The 27,436-nt window shown below is 40.5% G+C and overlaps 1 protein-coding gene across 1 annotated transcript; it reads left to right on the top strand.

Moving 5' to 3' along the window:
* Positions 1-26,965, top strand: TLR7 (toll like receptor 7). Its single transcript, XM_037046300.1, has 3 exons — positions 1-85; positions 671-771; positions 22,767-26,965. The coding sequence occupies exons 2-3, from the start codon at positions 769-771 to the stop codon at positions 25,914-25,916; spliced, it is 3,153 nt and encodes a 1,050-aa protein (XP_036902195.1). The 5' UTR covers positions 1-85; positions 671-768; the 3' UTR covers positions 25,917-26,965.
* Positions 26,966-27,436: the final 471 nt, after the last annotated feature.

Raw genomic sequence — 27,436 nt, forward strand, 5'->3', positions numbered from 1 at the left:
AAGTCCAGCGCTGGAGTTTATACCTCCTGCATCTCTTCATCTCAGAAGACTTCAGACATAGCATCACTCCATGCAACCAAGAAAGGTAATTTAAACATTGGGATAACTTAAGTAACAAAATATATATGAGCCGCTCTCAGGGAGCGGGGAGGAGAGGGAACCAAATCATATGCCAAAAAAATTTTTTTAGAACTTAAAGAAAAAATTTGGTAGTCTAAAATATCGATTCTTCAAAGATAAAATCAGACTTCTAATAATATTAGAAATGGTTTTCTGGAATATGTCTCTAATCTATATAACTCTGAGGAAGTAAATATCATTAATAGGTGTTCTCAACAGCACATTTGAAAGCAATGTTCCTAGCATGTTATGAAGCTACAGTAATTTGCCATTCTTTTTTAAAATTTTCTTCTTTTTTTAAAGATTTCATTTCTTTATTTTTAGACAGAGGGGTTGAGAGGGAGAAAGAAAGGAAGAGAAACATCAGTGTGTGGTTGTTTCTTGCATACCCTCAGCTGGGGACCTGGCCCGCAACCCAGGCATGTGCCCTGACTAGGAATAGAACCAGCAACTGTTTGGTTCACAGGCCAGCACTCAATCCACTGAGCCACACCAGCCAGGGCACTGTTATTTTTTGAATATACAGTTTGGTGTGTTCTCTTTCTCTTAGTTGATACCATGGGGCCCATCTCAGGCTGACCTTGACACATCTCTCGCTCTGCTCTCTTCAACCAGACCTCTATACTTCATTTTGGAAGAAGACTAAAAATGGTAAGAACAGCTAAGTGATCCCTAAAAATTAGGTTTGTGATCTTTGTGGGAAGAACCAAAACCAGCTGGTAAGAGCAACATTTAAGAATCTATACTTTGCTTATTTGCTGGAGGAAAGTTCTTGATACTTTAGAATCAATATTAATCATGGGGGTATTCCGTAGTTTCAGATTAATCAACACTTGTCCAGTTTTCTACAAGAGTCAATGTGTGCTATAGTGAGGAGGAGCAGATGTTTGAATTGTGGAAATAGCTTCTATGGGTTCAATTTTTTTTTCATCCTACCTTTTTGGCTTTGAAGTCATACAGATCACTGAAGTTACTGTGTGCTTTCCCAGATACGGTAACATCCAAATGAGCATACAATAGAAGAATGCAAAGGACTAGGACTGTAGGAAGTCTGGGCTGGTGTGCTAAGAATGCCAGAGCTGTGGCTCTGGTAGTACCCCGCAAGGAAGTAACAGTCAAGTGCAAGACTGTTGGATCACCCAACCTGAAAAACCATGATGATCGTGACAAGTTTTTAGGATGAGTTGTCTGTGTTAATTTGGTATTGGCTGAACCTGACATTCTAGAATTATGAAAGCAACTTAGAGACAAAGGTGGGGTGACACAGGACACTGGGGTAACATCATAATGGCCTTCCAGGTCACAGTGTTCAAATTTCTCTGGACTAACTGCCTGTTGTCACCCCTGCTGCCTTCTGTACAGTGGTCAGATAGGGACTGTGAAGCCCTGATTCTGAGCATGGAACATGGGAGTCTTGTCCTATTTGTATGTGGCTCAGTTGCCAAGTGTGAAAAGCTTAATGTGCTGTGCTGTGTAAATAATTTATAGATTGAACACTGGTTAACTGTACTGTTTTAATATCAGCAAAGTTTGGAGATAAAATATATGTGATCAACATGAAGTGATGTTTTAGCTGCAAGACAAATGTGGTATGCAGAGAAGTTCTGTATGATGAGAGGAAAAAAGAGAAAAAATGAATTTGAAAAATTACCAAAAAAAGAAAGAAAGAAAACCAGAGCTGAGAAGTAGATAAAGCTGTAAAAACAGATTTTACAAGAACTAGGGCAATAGAGGAAAAGTGGACTGGGCATAGAATTGGGCTCACTTCCTAGTACAGCAAGCACAAGTGGAGATTTACAGGCATGGGGCAAAGTGAGAGGCAGTGAGTATAAGTTACCAGGAGGGAACTTCAGGGCTGGGGGATTTGGGATAAACTTATTGCTGAAAACAGGACAGGAAGGCCAGATGTTGCCTGGAGGTGGCAGGGGATGGAGTATAGAACCAGGTATCCAGGGCGATCAGGTATCAAGATGAGGAATTCTTGCTAAAGGGATTTGGCAGGAATCTTGTGAAAACTAGGCGGATGGATGCAGATGCCCCAAAGTCAAGGTCTAGTGGCTCAGAGGAGCCTGACTCGAGTTTAGTAGAGCAGCGAGTCTGTCAGTGCTGGCTGTCTCAGTCACTACCTGGGGGGCCTCAGGACTATCCCCCAAGCCCTTTGAAACACAGTTCCTCCGTCCATAAAATGAGCGTTATAATACCTCTCCAGCTGCCTTTTGTGGCCTTTGTGAGCCTCAAATAACAGAATATATGTTTAAGTCTTCTGCAAGCAGTATGAGTTATTAGGTATGCCAAACATTAGCCAAGAAATACATCAGTGGTCTTTTTCTGAAATTATTTTGTCACCCAAATTAGGCATGATCCAGGATCCATAATCACATGTACCAGGATCCCTTTCAGACCGCTAGATCTGAATGTTGGTGTCAGGGCTCATTTTGTGTCTCAGGTCTAATGAAGAGTTAACCATGGGTATATTATGTTACAGAGGAAACAACTGCTTATAGTTTCATTTCCTAGAAACTCAGATGTCTATTTTTATGCAAACCCATGCCCACATCAGTCTGTACCCCTTGAGGGATGGCACATAGGGCTAATAATAAAGAGAGCTCACATTTCTTGACCACTTGCTCCAAAATCAAGGATCATGCTGAGGGCTTGATGACTATGATTCTATGTTGACTTCCAAGTGGCCTTTTGAGGCACTGATGAGGAAGCTGGGGCTTTGAGCCATTAATGAGCTTGAGTGCTCTTGACTGGGCACCTTACTCCACAAGCCATGCTGGGGACCCCTCTACTCTATGTAAACCAAGCCCAGCACACACTGTTACCCAGGAGACAGTGTATGTGGGCTTCAATGATATGTTACTACTTAAAAGAAGAAGAGTTGGTATATCTCTTAGAAGAAAAGACATGGACACAGTTTTCAAGAAAAGAAATACAAAGGCCAAAAATGCAGGGAAATGAGTCAACCTTATTATTAGTTAAAGGTCCCATCTTTTGATATGGAAAATCTACTTCTAGAAACTCTTTTAGAACGAATGATCGGGAATGTGGAACTGTTTACAAAGATAGCCTATGCAGCATGGCAAAGAGAATCTCCCATGCCCCATGTTGGGCAGGGGTTCATTCACTGTGCTTCACTGTTAAATGGAATTTTCTGTAAACACCAAATCATTTTTTTAAAATAATACTGAATGATATAAGCAAATATGCATGATATAATGGTAAATGAAAAAAGCAAGCAAGAAATTGATACAATTTGATGTTTAAATAAAATCTTCCCACTCACAAAGACCCAGCTAGTACTAAAATGTTTCTCACTACATGAAATACAGGAATGGGGAGATCAGTGTTAGAAGGAAATATGCCAAAATGTAATAGTACTTCAGCAATTTTCAAAATAAAAACATTATTTTGCTCTTAACTATAGCAAATAAAGGAATACTAAGGAATCCATTTACTAAATTAATCAAATCTGATTATTTAAACATTTGTAAGATGTTGCTGAAATTACAAATGATCATTACAGATCAACCAACCAGTGTACTTGGTTAAAAAACAAAATTCAACTGAGTAAAGTTGAAGCTCTAATGGGCTTTATTAAGCAATTCATGAATCAGTAGTATCCTATCTAACAACTAGAAGGGTACTCCAGGGAGTTGTACAAAATGGCAAGTTTTATAGAAACAAGGGTGGGGCGAGAAAGCTATTAACAAAATGTTCACAGTTTTGGTCTTCTTCTTTTTCTTATATAAGTCCCTTTAACATTTCATATAATAATGGTTTGATGATGACAAGTTCCTTTAGTTTTTTCTTGTCTGGAAATCTCTTTATCTGCTCTTCCATTCTAGATTATATCTTTGCTGTGTAGAGTGATCTTGGCTGTAGGTCCCTGCTTTTTATGACTTTGGATATTTCTTGCCAATCCCTTCTAGCCTGCAAAGTTTCTTTTCAGAAATCAGCTGACAGTCTTGTAGGAACTCCCCTGTGGTAACTAACTGATTTTCTCTTGTTGCTTTCAAGATTCCTTCTTTATCTTTAGCCTTTGTTATTTCAATGAACAATAAAATGGCAATAAATATATATCTATTGACAATTGAATCTAAAAAACAAACTAAGCAAACAAGAAGAACAGAGACAAAATCATGGATATGGAGAGTGTTTTGATGGTTGCCAGATGGGAGGGGATGTGGGGGACTGGGTGAAGAGGGGAGGGGATTAAGAAGTACAAATAGGTAGTTACAAAATAGCCATGGGCACACAAATTACAGTATAGAAAATGGAGTAGCCAAAGAACTTATATGCATGACCCATGGATATGAACAATGGTGTGGGAATAGCCTGAGGGAATGGGGGCACTGGATGGAGGGGGGCAAATGGGGAAAATTGAGACAACTTTAATAACATAATCAATAAAATATAATTTAAAAAATAAAAGAAAAGATTAATCTTGTGTCCAGACATCTTTTGTTTGGGGGAAGAGAACCAGACGGGTTTTTTATCATGCAGATTGCCTCTTCTTCTTATGGGGGATGGACAGGGCCCACAGGACAGATTACTTTACTGGTGCTTGACCAGAAAATTCTATACTGGTTGATTAAGATGATGTTTATGAGATACATTGAAACCATAATTAGATCAGGTGTGAAATCTAGCTTCAGCATGGGCTTTTAGCATGAGTGGCACCATTTTGAGCCTGTGGTTTTTCTTTAACACTTAGGACCCCCAAAAGAGACCATTTATATTTTAGAAGCCCTCCAAAGTATAGGGCTAGGGTTGGTACATTGTGGTTGTGGGCCATATCCAGCCTACCACCAGTTTTTCTATAGCCACAAAATAAGAATATTTTTTAATGTTTTTAAATGATTGTAAAGGTTAAAGGAAGAATATTATTTCTCTCTTTTTTAAGAATTTATTTATTTATCTTTAGAGGGGAAGGGAAGGAGAGAAAGAGAGAAATATCAATGTATGGTTGCCTCTCGTGGGTCCCCTGCTGGGAACTGGCCTGCAACCCAGGCATGTGTCCTGACTGGGAATTGAACCACGATTCTTTGGTTTGCAGGCCCGTGCTCAATCCACTGAGCTACACCAGTCAGGGCAGAATATTATTTCTTGATGTGTAAAAGTTATATTAAAATCAAATTTTAGTGTCCACAGATGGTTTTATTATTTGTGTATTGGTTCATATATTGTCAATATATGTCTATATATATACAACAGTAAGTTTCTAGAAGGGTTGAGTAGTTGGGACAGAGAGCAATTGCCTGTAAAATGTAAAATATTTACTAACTGGGCCTTACATGTGTCACTCATGGTTTATGAAAAACAAGTGGATAAAGTGTAAGGTCAAATAAATTTTAAAATCTTAGTCTTTGATGTCTGTTGTGTTGCTTAATAACTATTGAGTACCTCATTTATATAAGACTGCTTTATATCACTTTCTACTTTAATTTTGAAAATTAAGACTGTTGGACTAAAGTGATAGGAAGTAAATAACAAAAAAACCTTTTTTTTTTAAAGTAAGTGGGTCATATTCTTGTACTTTCATTGTTTTTTTTTATATAAAGACACATTGACATTTGTGGTAATTATACTTTACAGAAATTAGCCTATAATTAGAAATATTTCAAAATTTGCAAAATTTTGCAAAAAGAGGATATAAGATATTTGGTCACAAATCTCTTAGGAAATTTTCCAGTGGAGGTCTGGTCTATAAAATAAATAGCACTTAAGTAACTTCCCTTATTCACAGTGCTCACTCATCCCCCAGGGGGATACACACAACACACATCTAATTATCAAGTGGTTCAGGGCCAGAGCAATATGGTGAAAGCATAGTGAATTCAAGTTGAAGGGTTTTTAAGAATTGCTCCCCCATTCACTGTCTCTCCCCTGTCCCTAGCTCATTCTCCAGTCAGCCATCACCTCTAGTTCACCTCAGCCCACCCATCTACAGGCTCCTCGCCATGACATAATTCCTTGCTTCCACAGTTTGGCTCAAGCAACTTTCTCCACCAGAAATGGTTATTCCAATACTTCCTTTCCAACTCAAGCAACTTGGCTTTTATTTTCTCTGCGATCTTGAAAATGAATTAGAGGAGCAGCCGAATGCAAGGAGCTGTTGTCCCCTGAAGTCTGACACAGAGTAGCCCACAGGGGTGTCCAGTGGCCTTCTGAATGGTAGTTGGATGAATGAGTGGAGGAAGAAGAACAAATTCTCTCTTAACTGAATTTAATATCTCAAGATGAATTTTCACTTGTAAAGAATTTTTCAGAAAGTAATTAAATCTAACCTGATAATGGCTAGGCAAAGAGTATATGATAAAGACTGGGACTGCAAATTATTATTATTATTATTATTATTATTACCATTTAAATGTATTAAATTTATTGGGATGATACTGGTTCAAGGGAATGCAAATTAAATGTAGAAAAGTGAGGGGGGTTTGGGGGGAGTTTCTTACTGCAACCAAGTAATCACCCTCAACTTCCTCATCCAGTAGCACCCTGGCCCTCCAGAAGGACTCTCTCTACCTTCTCCTCTTTTTGAACACCCAGCACCTCCTGCTATCTTCTCACTTTTAGTTGCTAACCTTGCTTCCTACTTCACCAGGAGCATTGCAACCATTGGAAAGAGCTTCCACATGTTTTCCTCTCCTTGTACACCCACCTACAACTTCTTCACCCATATGTCCTACCCGGCTTCCTATGTGGTTAACTATTGCTGCATAACAGACCACCCCAAAACTCATTGATTTAAAACAACAACCATACACTGTTACATGTTGTGCGTCCAGGGATTGACTGGGCTCAGTTAGGTGGCTCTGGCTCTGGGTCCCTCAAGCAGTCAGTGCCTTGGCTGGACTCGCCTGAGGACTCACTCTCTGAGATCTGCGGCCTGAGCTGGGAGACTCAACAGCTGTGGGCTGGAGCAGCCAGGGCTGCTCAGGTGTCTGCATGTGGCCTCTCCAATGTGGTGGCTATGGTGTAACCAGACTTCTTCAGAGGCTTGTGACTCAGGTCTCCAAAGCAGTGGTGGGCGGTGGGGGGTGGGGGAGAGAGAGAGGAAGAGGGAGAGAGAGAGAACAAATGCTAGGTGAGCTGGAAACTTACTCACTTTTTCTTTCCTTGCCTTGGAAATCCTGTAGCATTACTGCTGCTTCTGCTCTTCATCAAACATTCACAGAAACCTGCTTACATTCAAAGGAAGGTGGCGATGGTCACCAAATCTATGGACTCTCAAACTAAGCGGGAAATGTCTATGCTCCTGGCAATGGCCAACCTGCCCACTGGTGCACTGGGTCTCCTCCCTGCTCACCTCCATAGGGTCCATGCCTCAGCCTTCTTCCCCTTCTTTCCTACAGCATCAGCATCATTGTTATTACTATTCTTATAATTATTGTTTTGCTCTCATGACCTGAAGTGTGTCATTCTGACCAGCATTACAACATGCTGTTATTTCTCCCATCCTAAAATAAATTTACTTGACCTTCCGGGCCCTGCAAACTACTGCCAGTGTCTTTGTTCCCCTTTGCAGGAAACTTCCCAGAAATGTTTGCTGTCCCTAATCCCTCTCCTCACATTCTTTCAGGAACGTTGAAGTCGTATTTTATTTGGCTTCACCTTAAAATATATTCAGTATCTAGCAAGTTCTCACCACCTTCGTCCCTACCAGCTGGGTCTTTTGCTTGAATGACTGTAATAGTCTCTTGGCTGGTCTCCAGGCTTCTGCCCCTGCCCCTCATTGTTTTGTCTCAACACAGAAACCAGCATGATCCTCCTAAAACCTAAGTCAGGCCACATCACTCTTCAGCTCAAAAACCTACAGTGGATCCTCATGCCACTCAGAGGGAAAGCCACGACCCTTGAGATGGCTAACACAGCCCTACGTACTCAGCAGGGGTGCTGGCAGCCCTCCCTCTCTGGCTTCATCTCCTATCACTGTTCTCTTCCCCCTGTCCAAGGCACACCAGCCTTGTTGCCATGCTCATGAGTGTTCCAGCATGTCTTCACCCTGGAGCCTTTGCATTAGGCTCTTCCCTCTGCCTAGAATGCTTCTCCACTGGATAGACCTGCATGGCCAACTTCCTCCTTCCTTTGAGATCTTTGCTCAGATGTCACTTTCTCAATGATGCCCACCCAGACCACCCTGTTTATAGTCACAACCCATCTCACATTCCTGACCCCCTTGACCTTGCCCTGCTTGTTATCTTTCCTTAACAGTTAGCAAGTAACATCCGATAGAATTTATGGTAATATATATTTGAGTTTATTATTTGCACCACATAAACTCCAGAAGAGGAGGAATCTTGTCTTTCCAGTCCAGTAATGTGACCCAACTGCTTAGAAGCAGATACCTGGTACATAGCAAGTATTAATAAATATCTGTTGAATTTTTCATTTTTCACAATTTCCAAATTATTATGATGGTTTTAGTACTTCCTCTAGGATTTTTAGAATGTTTTTTAAAAAAAACCATACATAGTCTTTGTAAAAAAAAAAAACTCAGAGTAGAGACAGAAATAGAAATCGCTGTTAAATGTTTCTAATATGTTCTTCCATACTTTTCTCAGCTAATACAAATCAAATATATCTATATATTAATCATAAAGGGATTGGGCTATGTGTTATTGTGATGCTCCTTTAAAAATGGATTTTAATTTTTTTATAAGCTAACAGTGTACCTTGCATAGATTTTCATGTCAGTATCTATAGCTCTACCATCCTTTTTAAAAGTATGTTCCACTATTGGTGGTTTCTCATTTTTAACCATTTCCCTACATTCAGGGATCATCATCCAGTTCTTTCCATTCTTACTATCTCAGAGAGCTGAATAAAACGAATAAAAAGTTTTATCTGAAGACATATCATGTTTACTATTATAAAAAGATACACTAAGTTTTTCTCATTTCCCCTCTCTGTGAAATCCTTAGAAGGTTCACAGTGGTGAGAAGTTTTGCTTAGAGCATTTTGATACATTAGCAGATTGAGGTTCTAGGTGGCTTGGGAGAATCCCAGCTGGGATCAGATCCTGATAGATAAATTTCAGGGGGCGCCAGGGCAAGCCTCAGAATCATACATAGAATAAACCACAATAGAGAAGGGGTGTTGAAGTCAGTTGGCTCAACCTGCACCATTTGTGGATGAGAAAGCCAAGGTTTAGGAGAATTCAGTCAACAGCCCTGCATCAGACAGAGGATCTGACTTTCAGTTCATAGGTTGCTAACCCCCAGAAAAAAAATAAACATGAGAAGTCAGACTAATCCTGGGCTTCCTCTAACTCACTGCAAGATGCAAGCCACTTAAGCTCACTTCCTCACTCTTGCCATCTGTCCTTCTGAGTCCTCAGATTGCATCTGTGCATCTGTTACAAACTTGCCAAGTCTCCAAGATAAAAATACTCTCTGTAAAGCCCAAAGTTAGCAACATCTTGCTGAATGTGTTGTCCTGTTAGTCATCCTGGCTCCACAGGCACAGATGTTCTGGTAGAAATTGAAGAGGGATCTCAAATCAGGACAATACATTTCAGAAGACAGGCTCAAGTCCTGTCACAAAAGTGATGCATCCAAGGGGACACGTTGTGCCGTTTTGAAGGGTTATATATTCAAGTTGTTATTTGAAGGGTGGGCAGGCACATTACCTTTAGGCCTGACTAGCCCTTGTCCTATAACTTTTTGTTCCCCTCTCCTCCACCCGCTGTGGATTTCCCTGACAGCAGAGAGCCCCGTGTGCAGGAAATACACAGCTTCTGAGATGTAGCTGCCTCTGCAGCTACATTTAGTGCCTTACTGGGCAGGAATGGTGCCTGACTCCTCACGGTTCTCCCACTTCGTCTAGCACAGTGCCTTGCATAGAGTAAGTTCCAATGAATGTTTGTTGAATGACTGTGCGAGCACGTGATTCTTTATTATGACAGTAAAGATCAGCATACCTTTATTTATTTTTTTAAAGATTTTATTTATTTATCTTTAGAGGGGAAGGGAAGGAGAGAAGGAGAGAAATATCAATGTATGGTTGCCTCTCGTGAGTCCCCTGCTGGGAACTGGCCTGCAACCCAGGCATGTGCCCTGACTGGGAATTGAACCACGATTCTTTGGTTCACAGGCCCGCGCTCAATCCACTGAGCTACACCAGCCAGGGCCAGCATGCCTTTTAAATTGGCAAATTCATAGACTATCCTAAGATAGCATGGCTGGACTTCAGATGTGATTTATAAAAAAAAAAAATCATCCAAAAAGTCTCTTTCTCCTTTCCTCACTCAAATCACAAATATCTTTTTTTATATTTGGAAACTTTTCTTTATCAAAACTCTAACACAATATCAAAACATTACAGTGCTGACAATCCTTTCACTGCTAAGGAAATAAACCAAGATGTAGACATACACTGTACCAAGTACATTGGCTGTAACTGAGACAACTTGGAGATGATTGGTCCAAAAGGGGTTTGAATCTTGGTTTGAAAATGCCCCTCTAATCTCTGCTTCCTCGTCAGTAAAGTGGAAATATTTAAATGTTCTGTAATTTCACTGCCAGGGCTCAGTGATGGAATATAAACAGTGTGTCGACCTCAGCCCCTGGCACATAGTAAGTACACAATAAAAGGCAGCTCTGATAAAGAACTCAAAACAGAAATGCCTGATGAGTGTTCAATGTGAATTTGACATTTTCCATTTGAACAAAACGAGGTAATTTACTGAAAGAATAGAACACCTGTGCATACGAAATAAAACGTCCCACTTTTACCATAATTAGCTGACTAATTGAGCATCCAGATTTACCCAGTGGATTTGCATGTGTAATTAGCTCTGATTCATTGCCAACGCTGGGCCTATGTCATGGTGTATTATGCTATTTTACACACCGCAGTCTTGAACGAGGGATGTCTTTAGGCAATCATTGTCCCCAAACAACAAGAAAAATGAAATAACGTAAACTATTTGTATCTAATGACAAAGTAGACCTGGCCCAATGCTGAATGAACGCCTACCTTTGACAATAACATTGATTGACGCTAAGGCAGTTCCCAATGGTTTGAAAGGGGAAATTTCCACACTTAAGAAAATTTCCATTGGAATAAAGAAATATTTCTCAATTTTCCTTCATCTTCTCAAAACTGTCCTTTAAGTTAGGAGGCCTCAAAGGTATTATTTCTCTCTAAACAACAAGTTTAGAGAAGCTCTGTTCATTGGGTCAGTTTTCTTCCCTCACGTGCCTAATCAGAACCCAGCCATCTCTCGCCGTTGTTAATTTCCTTTTGCCACAGATATTGGAATGCAAACTTGCTCTTGTCTCTGAGGCCCAGGCTGCCCCGGTGCAGCTGGCAGAAAGCCAAGAGACATCTCGTCTGGCATATAGCATTCCAAGGGCCAGTGGGCTGGGGCTCAACCATGGAGCACAGGACAGGGACAGTCCCGTTCTGGCTGTGCCTGTTTCCCGAGAGAGACAAAGGAGCTCCATGCTTCTCCACACTCTCATTGGGGTCTCAGGTTCAAAGGGACGGTTCTTCCGAGAAAGCTGCTTGAGTAGCAGTCTTTGTGCAGCTTCACTTCCCATGGCCTTCCTCTGACACCCCGGCTTTCCTTCTGCGGCACTTTTTTTAACGTCAGCTCTTCTTTGAGAGGCCCCAAGCCCTGCTGCTTTCTCCTCGCCCCTTTGTCAAGAAGCTGATCATCGGAAAAACTTTACTATTTGTGATCATTCAATGTGAGTCTTCCATGGGACTCTAAGGGAGTTCAAAGCCTTGATTTATTCAGCAAACATTTGTCTTGCGCTCACTAGGTGGTAGACATTCAAATGATGGGGTACATGTAAAGACAGGCAAGGTTCTGGATCTAGGAGTGTTCACCGCTGAGAGGGAGGAATGGGAGAGTTGACATGGAGACTTCCGGAAAGTGGCTGAGACTGCAACTCTGTATCCGAATCGCCGGGGTCTCACCTTTGGCCTCTGTGTCAGCCTCCTCACTGTAAACAAACCTACCCCTTAGAATTGGGATGATGATGAAATACTTTGCCAAATGCTATTGGTTGAAGTTAGTGGCATGTAAAGTGACTTACAGACTTTGCAACCAATAGAATTTCTTCTCATATTTGGCAGTCTTGGACTGAATTTGCTTAGGGAGTTCATTCCATGGATACGTTTCCCACAGCCTGAGATTTTTGTCCATGCCAGGGGTCTGCACACTATGGCCTGTGGGCCCAATTTGTCCGGGCACCTGCTTTTGTCTGGCTTGTGAGCTAGGAGTTGTTTTTTTATAATAACTTTAATTAGTTACATTCTACAAGTTATTTAAGTACTCACACAATATCCTCAATTTTGTCTAAATTTGAGGCCAAATTTGGCAAAATTTGTCTGGCCACCTGCTTTTGTATGTCTGGTGAGCTAAGAGTTGGGCTCTTTTTATAACTTTAATTAGTTACATTCTACAAGTTATTTAAGTACTCACACAATATCCTCAATTTTGCCTAAAATGTTAACTCTGCAGTCCTTCACAGAAAAAGTTTGCTAACCTTCAGTCTAGGCCAACACTCTCCAGTAGAACTTTCTGTAATGGTAAAAGATGTTCCATATCTGCATGCTCGAATTCTGCAGCCTCCAGCCTCATGTGGCTTTTGGCCACTTACAGTTTGGTTAGTGTAACTAGGAAAGTGTATGTTAAAACTGCATTTCATTTTAATGGATTCAAATAGCCATGTGACTGGTGGTAGTCATATGAGACAGAGCAACAGTAGACAACTTTGAGTCTGAAGATTCTGTGTTCTGTCAATGTTCCTCGCTCTCAATTTAATCAACCCCCCAGAGGCTGCATGAGTCAAGGTGAAGGCAGCACAGTGAATCACATTCTCTGTCCTAAACTGGCTCTCATTGTCTGTGAGAAAAATACTTAATGGAAAGTGCTTGAGCCCTGGCTGGTGTGGCTCAGTGGATTGAGCGCTGGACTGCAAACCAAAGGGTCATTGGTTCAATTCCCAGTCAGGGCACATGCCTGGGTTGTGGGCCAGGTCCCCTCTGGGGGCGCATGTGAGAGGCAACCCCACATTGGTGTTTCTCTCCTTCTCGTTCTCCCTCCTCCTCTCTCTAAGAATAAATAAAATCTTTTTAAAATGTTTAAAAATAAAAGAATACCAAAAAGAAAGAGCTTGAAAAGGGCACGTGAGCATAGGCTTATGTCATCTTAAGGCTGTGACTTTGACTATCCATTACATCTGCTTTAGTTTGGGGTAAAGCAATTGCCTTTTTCAACCCTGCAAGGCCCCAAATTAAGGAGTTTAATCAACTTTATACATTTCAGGCTACAGGCTGAGAAAAAGCTCATTTAGCAAAGCTGTATTTTCTTCCATTCCTGGTTGTAGACTGGCTAACTGCAGCCTTTAGTTCATTTCTGTCATGAGACTGCTAAACACAGTGAGAAGCTGTCAATGTGCATCATCATTATGAATAGAGTTGACACTAGAATAATGTGGGCTTATGTGCACCGACTGTGTGTCCAGATGAAAATCCAGGTATAGCTGTAGTTTACCCTCTGTATACCTGTTTTCCTATCTGCAGACTGAAAATTCTGCTTTTGATCTGCAGTTGGTTGAATCCTCAGATATGAAACTGGGGGATATGGAGGGCCAACTCTATAGTTATTGACAAAAATCCACGTGTAAATGCAACCTTGCTTTTCAAATCCATGTTATTAAGGGTCAACCATGTTGCCAAACAATTTCCCCTAGGAGTGAAGTCACAGTTGGTATTCTAGGGATGTCATGCATAGCGTGGCGACTGTAGTTGCTAAGAGAACAGATCTTAAAAGTTTTCATCACCAGAAAAAAATTGTAACTACCTGATGTGATAAATGTTAAATAGACTTACTATGGTATCATCGCTCAAGTCATTATGTTGTACATCTTAAACTAATCCAACGCTAGATGTCAATTACATTTAAAGGTAGCTGGAAAGACAAAAGTCACAGTTGGCAGGTGTTCTACCTTCCGAGATGGCGTAAGTGATAGTGGTGTCAAGTGTTTTGGGAAGCTACAACAGGGGTCCCCAGCTTTCCGGCCTGTAATAGCTGTCTTTCTTGCCCATAGACTGGTGACTTCAATGTCACATATTTTAGGTTCTTTCACGGCAGCAATTTACTTCCCAGTTCTAAATTCTACACTGGCTCGAATTGGGTTTGCATTTAAATCTAATAGAAACAGAATTTCCAATAAAAATAGAAAGAGAAAAGGACATAGAAAATCCAATTAACATGAGCTTAACATAACAATTTTATGATCTCTTATAATCTCCTGGAAGTCAGCAGTTCAGAGTCATTGCTTTCTGAGGTCATGCAAGGATCCAGATACTGAACCATCTACTTTGTCATCCTATCATTCCTAGTACGTTTTCCTCATTTGCTTTGTGGCTGGTACAACATCCATATTATAAGAAGCTAGATGGAAATAGGAAGAAGGGGAGCAGACCCACTGTTTAAGGACATATCCCAGAAATTACACATTTCACTTCCTCTCATTACACATTGGCTATAACTTAGTCTCGTGGTCATACTTAGCTACAAAGGAGTCTGGGAAATATAATCTTTTTTCAGAGTGGCATGTCCCAGCTACAAACGGTGACTGTCACTAGGAGAAGAGAGAAAGAGGTAAAAGATATTGGGACATATATAACAATCTCTGAACTCTATGAGGATAATAAAAAGAATTAATTGGAAGTGTCACAAAATACCCCATGGAATAAGAACAGCATGCAGTTAAGCTACATGCATATAAGTATTGGCATCTTGTCTGGAAAGAATTAATGGGCTTTCCACATTGTATTTTAAATCAGTATATATTTTCTCTCCTCCACTAGATTTTGAGCTCTTTAAGAGCAGAGAGTATGTCTGCTGACCCTAGTACATATTTGATAAGTATTTGTCAAATGAAAAAAATAAGAATTCTGACTTTTTAGAATAAATTCTTTCTCACAGATACTTGGTACAATTGTTGGGGTACTTTCTGGTCCAGGTCCATTGTCCTGGTCCAGAAGAATTGTCTGCATCCTTGGTACATGTCATATTGTTGTTTCTTTGTCAGTCATTTTCTTGTGTGTGTTGGGGCGGGGGGTACTGTTCTCCTGAGCACAGGACCTGCCCCAGAAGGCTATGAAGGTAGTGAACTTCTGAGCCAGGACTAGGATCTAATTCTTCTTCCAACCCTCAATCCAGAGTTTTTTTCCCAAACCCATGCATGATCAGTGCAATAAGAGATAGGGAAGGTGCAATTACTTCTCTCTAGGCTAATCCCAGAAAGCTTCTTGAAGAAGACAGGATTAAACTAGGCGATATAAAAGCAAATCTTGGGCGGGCACAGTTGGGAATATAAGACAGAAAGCTGTACTTGAACAAGAATTAAATTTAAAAAATTATAAAAAAAATAAAAGCAAATCTTCTTAAATCTTTCCTCCGAGGAATCAAGGAATCACTGGGGCAAATAGAAGAAGGAGAATACGTCCCTGGGGAGTCTGGGTGTGTAGCCTGAAGGAACCTACTTCAAGGAGAACTGTCTTTTAAGTATTTTGTTTTATTTCACTATTTATTTTTTCATGGCCTTGGTACACAAAATGGAGTACTTATTAATTGCCAAGTATTGTTTCACACAAAAATAGGCCCAGCCCTGCTCTTTTCAATGTTTTTGTTCTTAAGCAGAATGAACATTAAACAAATAAGCGCATAAATCATAAGCACACAAGTTATCAAGTTTATTTCTGGTTGTGCTAAGGGCTATGTAGGAAATCACGCAGGGAAGTCAAGTACAGTTGTCTCGTCTGTAAAATGGAGATAATGATGGAGGTCTGCAATTCCAAAATCCTCACACTGAAAGCTGTGTCCTGACTCAGTTGATACAAATATGATGTGATCTGAAGGTATTTAAAGGTGAGTCTTGACCTGAACTGAATGGGCTAGTTGTTTCTTTGTTTTCTTTAATAACCAATTGTTGTATGTTTGATTGGGGAATGCTGCCCCAGGCCTCAGGAATATTACATGATATGGGCTACACATATCATATTACCTTCTAAAAGCTCAAAAATTCTGAATTCTATAACACTCCTAACCCCAAAGTTTCCAGATACAGATTGAGGACCTTTAGTACCACCCCCTGTGGTTATCATGATGATTAAATGAGTTTACATATGTAAAGCACTAAAAATGATGCCCAGCATATAGCCAGTGCTCCCTAAGTTAACAAATGTTACTGTCATTATCGCTATTGTTACATGGGAAGGTGGGATTTCGATAAGTTGGCCAAACAAAGCCTCTCTGAGGATGTGTCACGGAAGCAGACACCTAAAAGATGAGATTGACCTGGCTGTGGGAAGAGGAAGAGTATAATAATTTCAGGAAGGGGGAACAGCAAGTACCACGACTAGCTTAAATGCAGAACAGAAAACAGGTCAGATGTCTGGTGTGTGGTCAGAGAAGGGAAATGATAGTTCAAGGTCATAGAGGTGGGCTGCAGTCAGAACATTCACTATATAAGCAATGGTAAAGACTGAATTTCATTCCTCTATAATAGGAATTCTCTTTAGTTGATCTGATTCACAATTATAAAGAATGTTCTGTCCTGGCTGGTGTGGCTCAGTGGATTGAGCCCTGGTCTGAGAAGGGTCGCTGGTTCGATTCCCAGTCAGGGCACATGCCTGGGTTGTGGGCCAGATCCCCAGGAGTGGATGCACAAAAGGCAACCACACATGGATGTTTCTCTCCCTCTCTTGCTCCCTCCCTTACCCTCTAAAAATAGAATAAAATAAAAATCTTTTTTTTTAAAAAAGAATGCTCTGATGCTGTTTGATGAATGAATTGTAGAGAAGAAGGGGAATCAGGGAGACAGACCAGTCTGGAGTCTAGTGTGGTAGTCCAGATGAGAGCTAATGGCTAATTGGAGTAGGGAGGTGGTAGCAGACAGGGAGAAAAGTGGACAGGTGCAATAAAAAGTGTAGGAACTAGGGAGAAAAGGCACTCTCTAATTAATTTTGTATTCTAATTTATAATGTGTCCATATGTAGAGGCTAAAAAATGCCAGATTCTTTGTCTCAGATATGTTACAGATATGTAATAGATATGTCTCAGATATGTCTCAGATATCGCAGTGATTTGCTGGCCCCAGGACACGCAGGTTTGCCAGAACAGTCCTGGACATCTCTTCCCAACTCTGTGTTCAGTACCATCACACAGGGAGCTTGAAATGGCCATAGTGGGAGTATTTACAACATGGGGGTTGGCAAGTGCCCCAATCAAAACTTAACAAATCAAAGATTGGGGGTTGGGGAGCAAGAAAGCTGCTTGTTAATCACTTCCCAGTGCACCACTGCTATTGTTTTCTATAAATCAACTTTCTTTATCTTAGAGCTTCCCTTTCCACCAATCACACACACACAAAAAATACTTCAACAGGCATATCCTGAAAAACTCAGTTTGATAACCATGGTCTCAGTCACTTCATATTTTTAATTCAGTTAGTTCAGCGATCTTCCCACTTCTTCCCAGGCTGTCATCAAGGTTTGTGAGGATGGGATCAGAAGAGGCATCTGGTCCATCATTTTTTTTAACCCATCTGGCCCTCTCTGTGATACCTCACATCCCTGATCCCGAAGATCACTCTTAGCAGCCTTACTTATTGCCTTCTGATGGTGGAGTTCATGAATCCATTACATCTTCTCTCAGAAGCATAGCTGGTGTGGGATCTTGTTATGAGGGACCATACAAATAGCTTACTCTACTTTTCACCTTTCCCTTTTCTAAAACCCTTCCCCCTTCTTTTTATAAAGATGAGATTTACTTATTTTTAGAAAAGGGAAGGAAATGAGAAAGAGAGGGGGAGAAACATCAGTGTGTGGTTGCCTCTCACACGCCGCCCCCCCCACCCCACCCCGGGGGACCTGGCCCACAACCCAGGCATGGGCCCTGACTGGGAATCAAACCGGTGACTCTTTGCTTTGCTCAAAGGATCCATGCTCAAGGGATTGAGTCCAGTGCTCAATCCACTGAGCTACGCCAACCACAGCCCTTCCCCATTCTTGACTTAACCCTTCCTCCCTCAGTGGTGAACACTTTTCCTAAATCTTTGAGTAAGATTGATGCTCAAATAATATATGCTGTATTTTCTAAGGGCTACTTGTACCCTCTGGCCCATTGTCATATCTTCCCAGGGATCTGAGAGCTCCAGATTGAGACGTATAGTCTTAAAAGATAACTAGAATTTGAATGGGTGGAAATGGTAGGGAACAGTAGTGCCGGTGGAGGGATCTGTGAGTCAAGGGACACCAAACTGGGCTTGGATATAGTGATTAGAGGAGCTGGTAGGGGAGTTATATCAGGAAAGACTAGATAAACTGATAGAGAGAAACTTATGAAAGACTTTGGATGCCATGATAAAAATGTAGGGTTGATTTTGTAAAAAAAGAAAACCATGCTAAAGATTCTAAAGCAATGTAATCTGATTAATGTTTGGGAAACTCAATGGATGGGGTAGATTGGAAGAGTGAGAGCCTGCAGACAAGGATGAGGCTTTGGAGTAGACCAAGGCTGGAATCATCTCAGTTGAAACTGTGGCAGTTAAAATGGCAAAACAAATCAAGGAGGATGTCAAGAATAACAGTGAGGACTTCCAGTCAAAATAGAGGCATAGGTCGATACACTTTGCCTCCTTCTGCAATCTCAAAAACAAATAATACCCAGAATCATCTGAAAATTGAGCTCTATGAGAATCTGACAACCAAGGATTTAAAGAAGCTACATTCATCCAAACAGGTGCCTTTGCTACATAGGCCACACTACTAACACAGGGAGTAAAAGCAGCTCTGCCTAATACACAGAAACAAACACAGGAAGGCTGCCAAATTGAGGAGACAAAAAAAATATGGCCAAAATATGAAAAAAAAGATCAAAACTCCAGGAAAAAAACAAAATGAAATAAAGATGGCCAACCTATCAGATGCAGAGTTCAAAACACTGGTGATAGGGATGCTCAGAGAACTAATTGAGTATGGCAAAAAATAAAGGAAGAAATGAAGGATACACAAAGTGAAATAAAGAAAAATATACAGGAACCAACAGTAAAGGGAAGGAAGCCAGGATTCAAATTGATAATTTGGCACAAAAGGAAGAAATAAATATTCAACCAGGACAGAAAGATAAAACAAGAATTCAAAAAAATAAGGAGAGATTTAGAAACCTCTGGGACAACTTTAAGTATACCAACATCCAAATCATAGGGGTGCCAGAAGGAAAAGATGAAGAGCAAGAAATTGAAAATTTATTTGAAAAATAATGAAAGAAAATGTCCCTAATTTGGCAAAGGAAATAGACACACAAGCCCAGGAAACACATAGAGTCCCAAACAAGTTGGACCCAAAGGGGACCACACCAAGACACAATAATTAAAATGCCAAAGATAAAAGATAAAGAATCTTTTGAAAGATTTTATTTATTTATTTTTAGAGAGAGGGGAAGGGAGAGAGAGAGGGAGAGAAACAACAATGTATGGTTGCCTCTCATGCACCTCCTACTGGGGAGCTGGCCCACAACACAGACATGTGCCCTAACTGGGAATCAAACCAGCAACCCTTTGCTTCACAGTCTGGTGCTCAATCCACTGAGCCACGCCAGCCAGGAAAATAAACAAAGAATCTTAAAAGCAGCAATAGAAATGCAGAGTGCTACCTATAAAGGAGTTCCAATAAGACTATCAGCTGATTTCTCAAAAGAAACTTTGCAGGCAAGAAGGGACTGGCAAGAATTATTCAAAGTGATGAAAAACAAGGACCTTCAACCTAGGTTACTCTAACCAGCAAAGCTATTATTTAGAATGAAAGGGCAGATAAAGTTCTTCCCAGAGAAGGTAAAACTAAAGGAGCTCATCATCACCAAGCCATTATTATGTGAAATATTAAAGGGACTTATTTCAGAAAAAGAAGATCAAAACTATGAACAGTAAAATGACAATGAACTCACAACTATCAACAACTGAATCTAAAAATAAAACTAAGCAAACAATTAGAACAATAACAGAATCATAGATATGGAGATCACATGGAGGATTACCAGTGGGGAGGGGGAAGGGGGAGAATGGGGGAAACGGTGCAGGGATTAAGAAACATAATTGGCAGGGGTGGGATGGAATGGGAGTAATAGACAGAAAACTGTACTTGAAAAATAATTAAATAAAAAATTGGGGGAAAAATGTTGATCTAAAAGAATAAAAACCCATACCCCTGGGAAAAAAAACAACAAACCATAGCGCGTACCTTCAGGATGATTCCACCACCAACAATGTACCAAATGAAACACTTACAAAGCAGTCTTTCCATGTATCCTTTGCTAGTGATATTTTGAAGGGCCAGAATCTAAAATATCAATTGTTTGACTATCAGTGACACAGGAACCTTTGTTCATAATACCAGTGCCTTGATCTATATCTGAATCCTGCAGTTAATAATTGTTCATCTGACAGTAAAAACAAAAAAAATAAGAAAATAATGTACCCCTTCCCCATTATAAAAGTAGCACAAACTTGAAGAAATATCTTTGGAAGAGGCAGGATAGCAAAGGAGCTAAGGTCTGAAATCAGGCAGGCCTATTGTGTTGGGCAAATAACCTCTCTGAGCCTCAGTTTTCTCACCTGTAAATGGACATAATAATGGTAATTACCTTGTCAGATTGCCATGAGTATTAAAGATAATTTAATGTTTAGTTAAACATTAAACACCAGACCTGGAACATTGTAAATAAAAATAAAAATAATAATAATAATAACAATAATAATAAAAGAAACATAATTGGTAGGAACAAAATAGATGGGGGAGGTTAAGAGTAGTATAGGAAGTGGAGATGCAAAAGAACTTACACATACAACCCATGGACAGGAACTAAGGTGGGGGGTACTGCTGGAGGGAAGGGGGGTGCCAGGCAGAGGGGGAAAAGGGGGGAAATTTGGGACAACCATAATAGCATGATCAATAAAATATACTTAAAAAAAGAGTGCAAGTGAAGATCAACTGGAGTCAGTGAATGGTTTTAATGACGGGGAGAAAGAGGGTAGTAAAAGACAAAAAAAAACACAGAACATTGTACGTCTGACTCCAACAAACTTTAGGGATGTAAGGATGTGTGAAGAAGCTGTTTGAGATCTTTCTAAACCATCTTACATTAGAGAAAAAGAAAGCTGAGGGAAATTTCACGGATTTACCCCTTATTAGAGGGATTAAGGGAAGTAGGCATTCAGTTTATTAGATATCAGCATGATTGGTTGATTCATTCCGTTGGGAGAACTAAACATTTGTTGAACAAGAACCCTGTTGCAGACACACACACTGGATCACTCCATGAATAAGTACCAGTTAAACTAAACCCAATGTTCTGGAGTAAAATATTGAGAGAAATCCTAAAGTTTCAGATCAAGTCCATGGTTCAACCATTCTCTAAGGCAGGGCAACTTCAAGGTACTATGTGATTAGTAAAGTTCTTCTGTGCCTCCCATATTCCTTTTTAAGGTCTTTCTCCCCAGGGTCCAAATGTCTTTTGTGTTAAACCTGAGTGCCCAAGAAACACCACTGAAGCTAGTAGGTTCCCAGATATGCCAATATTCCTGAGAAAGTCTTAGTTTATGCCTATAGTTTTGGCATAATTATTTTAAAAATAATCTATTTATTTATTTTGAGAGACAGGGAAGGGGGGGAAAGAGAGGAAACAGAACATTGATGTGAGAGAAACATTGATTGGTTGCCTCTTGTACGTGCCCCAGTAGGGGACCACGCCTGCAAACCAAGTATGTGCCCTGACCAGGATTCGAACTGGTAACCTTTCACTTTGTGAGACTACTCTCAACCCACTGAGCTACACAGGTTAGGGCTGGCATAATTATTAACAGCCCCCACTCTGCTTTCACTCGCGTAAGTATCCATCCTGTTTAATCTGTTAGGGCCCACCTAGGCAATGCCCTCTACTCCTTTGCAAATTTATGTAATGTAAACTCAGTGTGTGAGGAAAATGTTCATCCCAGAATCACCTTGGAGATGATTTCCAAAAAAATCCAAGAGGAAAGCCAGCGTACAGAATGGCAATGCCAAAAGGGCGGCAGTTGGGTGGCCTTGGGCAAAGCAGCTAATGTCCCTGAGCTATGTGTATCTTGATCTGTAAAAAATGAGGCTAACAGATCTCCTTTGTTTCCCTACTTAAGATATTAAGAGGCTTGAATATTGTGAAAGACTCTTGTAGTGTGTATCACAGCAGGTTTAGCAAGCAAACATTAGTCGCCGCACTAAAGTCTTCATGTGTTTTTCTTCCCAGCTGTATTTGTATTTTAACATTCCTTCGCCTTTCAAATTTCAGACTTTGACAGCATTTAGATAATGATGAATAGGAAAATGCCCCTTCTGCCACCTTAAAAGCTATGTAGCTGAAAAGTTAAGAACCTAAAAGCTAAATATGTAACTAACTTATAATTAACCTCTGTAATTGACAAATACAGTCATGGGTGGAGGGTGCTGTGTAGACAATTGAGAAAGTAGCTGAGTTTTTTATTTTAAAGGGTAGCAAAAGAGAGGGAGCAAGTGGGGATTTTCACTTCTGATTCTTGTTATATTTTAGAATGGTGATTTGTTCTTTCTTAAACTTTTAGGTGTTTCCAGTGTGGACATTAAAGAGACCATTCCTTCTTCTTTTTAACATGATCCTAATTTCCAAACTTGGTGCTAGATGGTTTCCTAAAACCCTGCCCTGTGATGTCAGTCGGAACGACTCAAATGACCAAGTGATCGTAGACTGCACAGACAAGCATTTGACGGAGATTCCTGGAGGTATTCCCACCAACACCACCAACCTCACTCTCACCATCAACCACATACCAGACATCTCTCCAGCCTCCTTCAGCCAGCTAGACCAGCTGGTAGAGATTGATTTCAGATGCAACTGTATACCTATTCGACTGGGGCCAAAAGACAAAATTTGCAACAAAAGCCTGCAGATTAAACCTGGAAGCTTTCATAGACTGACTTATTTAAAATCCCTTTACCTGGATGGAAATCAGCTCCTAGAAATACCACAGGATCTTCCTTCCAGCTTACAGCTGCTGAGCCTGGAAGCCAACAACATCTTCTCCATCCACAGAAATAATCTAACCAAACTGGCCAATATAGAAAAACTCTACCTGGGCCAGAACTGTTATTATCGTAATCCCTGTAATGTCTCATTTTATATTGAAAAAGATGCCTTCCGAAAACTGCAGAATTTGAAACTGCTCTCCCTAAAAGATAACAATATTACAGCTGTTCCCACTATTTTGCCATCTACTTTAACAGAACTCTATCTTCACAACAACATGATTGCAGAAATCCAAGACGATGATTTTAATAACCTCAATCAACTGCAAACTCTTGACCTAAGTGGAAACTGCCCTCGTTGTTATAATGTCCCATTTCCTTGTACACCCTGTGAAAACAATTCTCCCCTACAGATCCATATAAATGCTTTTGACGCATTGACAGAATTACAAGTTTTACGTCTACACAGCAACTCTCTTCAGTTTGTGCCCGAAAGATTGTTTAAAAACCTTAACAAACTTAAGGAACTCGATCTTTCCCAAAACTTCCTGGCTAAAGAAATTGGGGATGCCAAATTTTTGCATCATCTTAACAACCTTGTCCAGTTGGATCTATCTTTCAATTATGAACTTCAGGTCTATCGTGAACAGATGAAACTATCAAATGCATTTTCCTCACTGAAAAACCTGAAAGTTTTGCGGATCAAAGGATATGTCTTTAAGGAACTGGAGTTCTTCAACCTCTCCCCATTACTTTCTCTTCCCAATCTTGAAGTTCTTGATCTCGGCACTAACTTTATTAAAATTGCTAACCTCAGCATATTTGAAAAATTTAAAACATTGAAAGTGATAGATCTTTCAGTGAATAAAATATCACCTTCAGGAGATTCAAGTGAAGTTGGCTCTTGTTCTAACACCAGAACTTCTGTAGGAGATTATGGGTTCCAGGTCTTTGAAGCATTACATTATTTCAGATACGATGAGTATGCAAGGAGTTGCAGATTCAAAAATGAAGAAACTCCTCCTTTCTTGAGTTATTATAATGAAGAGTGTTACCGTTATGGGGAGACCTTGGACCTAAGTAGAAATAGTATATTTTTTATCAGGTCCTCTGATTTTCAGCACCTTTCTTTCCTTAAATGCCTAAACTTGTCAGGAAATAGTGTTGGCCAAGCTCTTAATGGCAGTGAATTTCAGCCTTTAGTGGAGTTGAGATATCTGGATTTCTCTAACAACCGGCTTGACTTACTCTACTCAACAGCATTTGAGGGGCTACACAAGCTCGAAGTTTTAGATATAAGCAGTAACAGCCATTATTTTCAATCAGAAGGAATTACTCACATGCTAAACTTTACCAAGAACCTCAAGTTTCTCAGGAAACTGATGATGAACAACAATGATATCTCTACCTCCACTAGCAAGACCATGGAGAGCAAATCTCTTAGAACACTGGAATTCAGAGGAAATCATTTGGATATTTTATGGAGAGATGGTGATGACAGATACTTCAATTTCTTCAAGAATCTGACCAGCTTACAGGAACTAGACATCTCCGCAAACTCCCTTAGTTTCTTGCCTCCTGGAGTTTTTGATGGTATGCCTCCATGTCTAAAGACTCTTGTTTTGGTCAGAAATGGGCTCAAGTCTTTCCACTGGGAGAAACTGCAGTCTCTGAAGCATCTAGAAACTTTGGACCTCAGCCACAACCAGCTGAATATTCTCCCTGAGAGATTATCCAACTGTTCCAGCAGCCTCAAGAAACTCATTCTTCACAATAATCAAATTCGGGGTCTGACAAAGTATTTTCTACAAGGTGCTTTCCGGTTGCGATATCTGGACCTCAGCTCAAATAAAATCCAGGTTATCCAAAAGACTAGCTTTCCAGAAAATGTCCTCAACAATCTGGACATGTTGCTTTTGCATCACAATCGGTTTTTGTGCACATGTGATGCCGTGTGGTTTGTCTGGTGGGTTAACAATACAGAGGTGACTATTCCTAACTTGGCCACAGATGTGACTTGTGTGGGGCCAGGGGCACACAAGGGCCAAAGCGTGGTCTCTCTGGATCTGTATACCTGTGAGTTAGATCTGACTAACTTGGTTCTGTTCTCTCTCTCCATATCGGCAGCTCTCTTTCTAATGGTGGTTATGACAGCAAGCCACCTCTATTTCTGGGATGTGTGGTATAGTTACCATTTCTGCAAGGCCAAAATAAAGGGGTATCAACGTCTGATATCCCCCGACTCTTGCTATGATGCTTTTATTGTGTATGACACTAAAGACCCCGCAGTGACAGAGTGGGTTTTGGATGAGCTGGTGGCCAAATTGGAAGACCCAAGAGAGAAACATTTTAATTTATGTCTTGAGGAAAGGGACTGGTTACCAGGGCAGCCAGTTCTGGAAAACCTGTCTCAGAGCATACAGCTTAGCAAAAAGACAGTATTTGTGATGACAGACAAGTATGCAAAGACTGAGAATTTTAAGATAGCCTTTTACTTATCCCATCAGAGGCTCATGGATGAAAAAGTGGATGTGATTATCTTGATATTCCTTGAGAAGCCCCTTCAGAAGTCCAAGTTCCTCCAGCTCCGGAAGAGGCTCTGTGGGAGTTCTGTCCTTGAGTGGCCAACAAACCCACAGGCTCATCCGTACTTCTGGCAGTGTCTAAGAAATGCTCTGGCCACAGACAATCATGTGACCTACAGCCGGGTGTTCAAAGAGACAGTTTAGCTCTTCTTCAAAAAATGAAACTGCCTAACTTATGTAGGAGAAGCTTGGCTGCCTAGATTTTCTCAAAGATGTCTCTGCAAGAGTGGTTTTAAGTTCTCCAATATTTGGGATTGCCAACATCAGAAAGGCTTCCCAGTATATGACAAAGGAATTGGGAAAATGGGACTTATATAAAATGCATTGAGTTGTCTTTCCTATCTCTCTGTGCTTCCCTTGGCACTGAAACCTCTCCCTTCTGCTCCTGTAGGAAATCCTATTGGGAGAAGGGGGGCAAAGAGAGGAGTTGTGGCTCTGATTCCCTTGTAATTGTGATTATTAAATATACACACAGTCAGAAACTTAAGAACTATACTTCCACCCTTAAGAAGTACTGGTGTGTATATAAATAGCGTTAGAAATGCTCGGGGTCTGTCTACATGACATCAAAATGTACCAGAGTGAGTTTAGTGAAATAAAAACCTAATGAACTCCTCACTGATGACTTCAGTGTCATCTAGCGCCCGCTCTGTGCAGACCGAGTGTTGGTACACAGTGGGAGATTGCTGCCTGTCCAAATACCACTCGGTCTTTTCCCTTGGGCCTGTTACTGGGTTCTATGGGGAAATAGTACAAAAGATCTTTACCATTGCTGAGAGCATAGTCTATTCACACATGGAGAAAAATTACAGTTATCTGCTTTCATACAGAGTGACGCTTTTCACTGTTGATAATAATTTACCTGCTTAAATTTTGTATGGACATTTTTGTTCGCTCCCCCCAAAATTCATATGTTGAGTTCCTAACCTTCAATGGAATGGTGGTTTGGAGTCGGGGCCTTTGGGAGTTGATGAGGTCCTAAAAGTGGAGTCTTCATGATGGGATGAGTGCCCTTATAAGAAGAAGCCAAAGAGCTATCTCACTATGTCTTCCTACCATGTGTGGATACAAACAGAATTCAACAGAGTCTGCAATGCAGAAGAGGGTCTTCACCACAACCAGACCACAAAGGCACTCTGATCTCAGACTTCCACCCCTCAGAACTGTGAGAAATAAATGTTTGTTGGTTAAGCTACCCAGTCTGTGGTGTATTATTATAGCAGCCTGAGCTGACTGAGACAGATATTTTTATCTGTATTGCAAAGTACTTTGTCCAAAGTAAAACCGCCTCATCCAGTGATCTTTCAGACTGCTTTGTTAACTAATACTATATATTTATAAGTAATACTGCAACCTTGAACCATCAACATTACATGGTTTGGGTGATAAGCTTTAAAAGAGGACCCAAGAGTATGCATTTATTTATAGGTATCAGGAATGATAACAATATGACTTTCTTTACATTTGGGGGTGGGGAGGGAAACTGATGTTTAAAGACCTTTACACTGAGAAAGCGTCAGTCTTGAACTTCAGCTTTACATCTCAAAAACAACAGAAAGGACCGAGATATTCCAAAAGCACACATACTTTCAACTGGGTTGAAATTTATATGAGTTCATTAGGTGGGAGATACTGTATTTTCCTCATAGATGGAAATGCCAAAG

This window comes from Sturnira hondurensis, unplaced genomic scaffold (genome assembly GCF_014824575.4).
Source record: "Sturnira hondurensis isolate 20B ecotype Veracruz unplaced genomic scaffold, ASM1482457v3 Scaffold0005220, whole genome shotgun sequence".
Classification (NCBI taxonomy): domain Eukaryota; kingdom Metazoa; phylum Chordata; class Mammalia; order Chiroptera; family Phyllostomidae; genus Sturnira; species Sturnira hondurensis.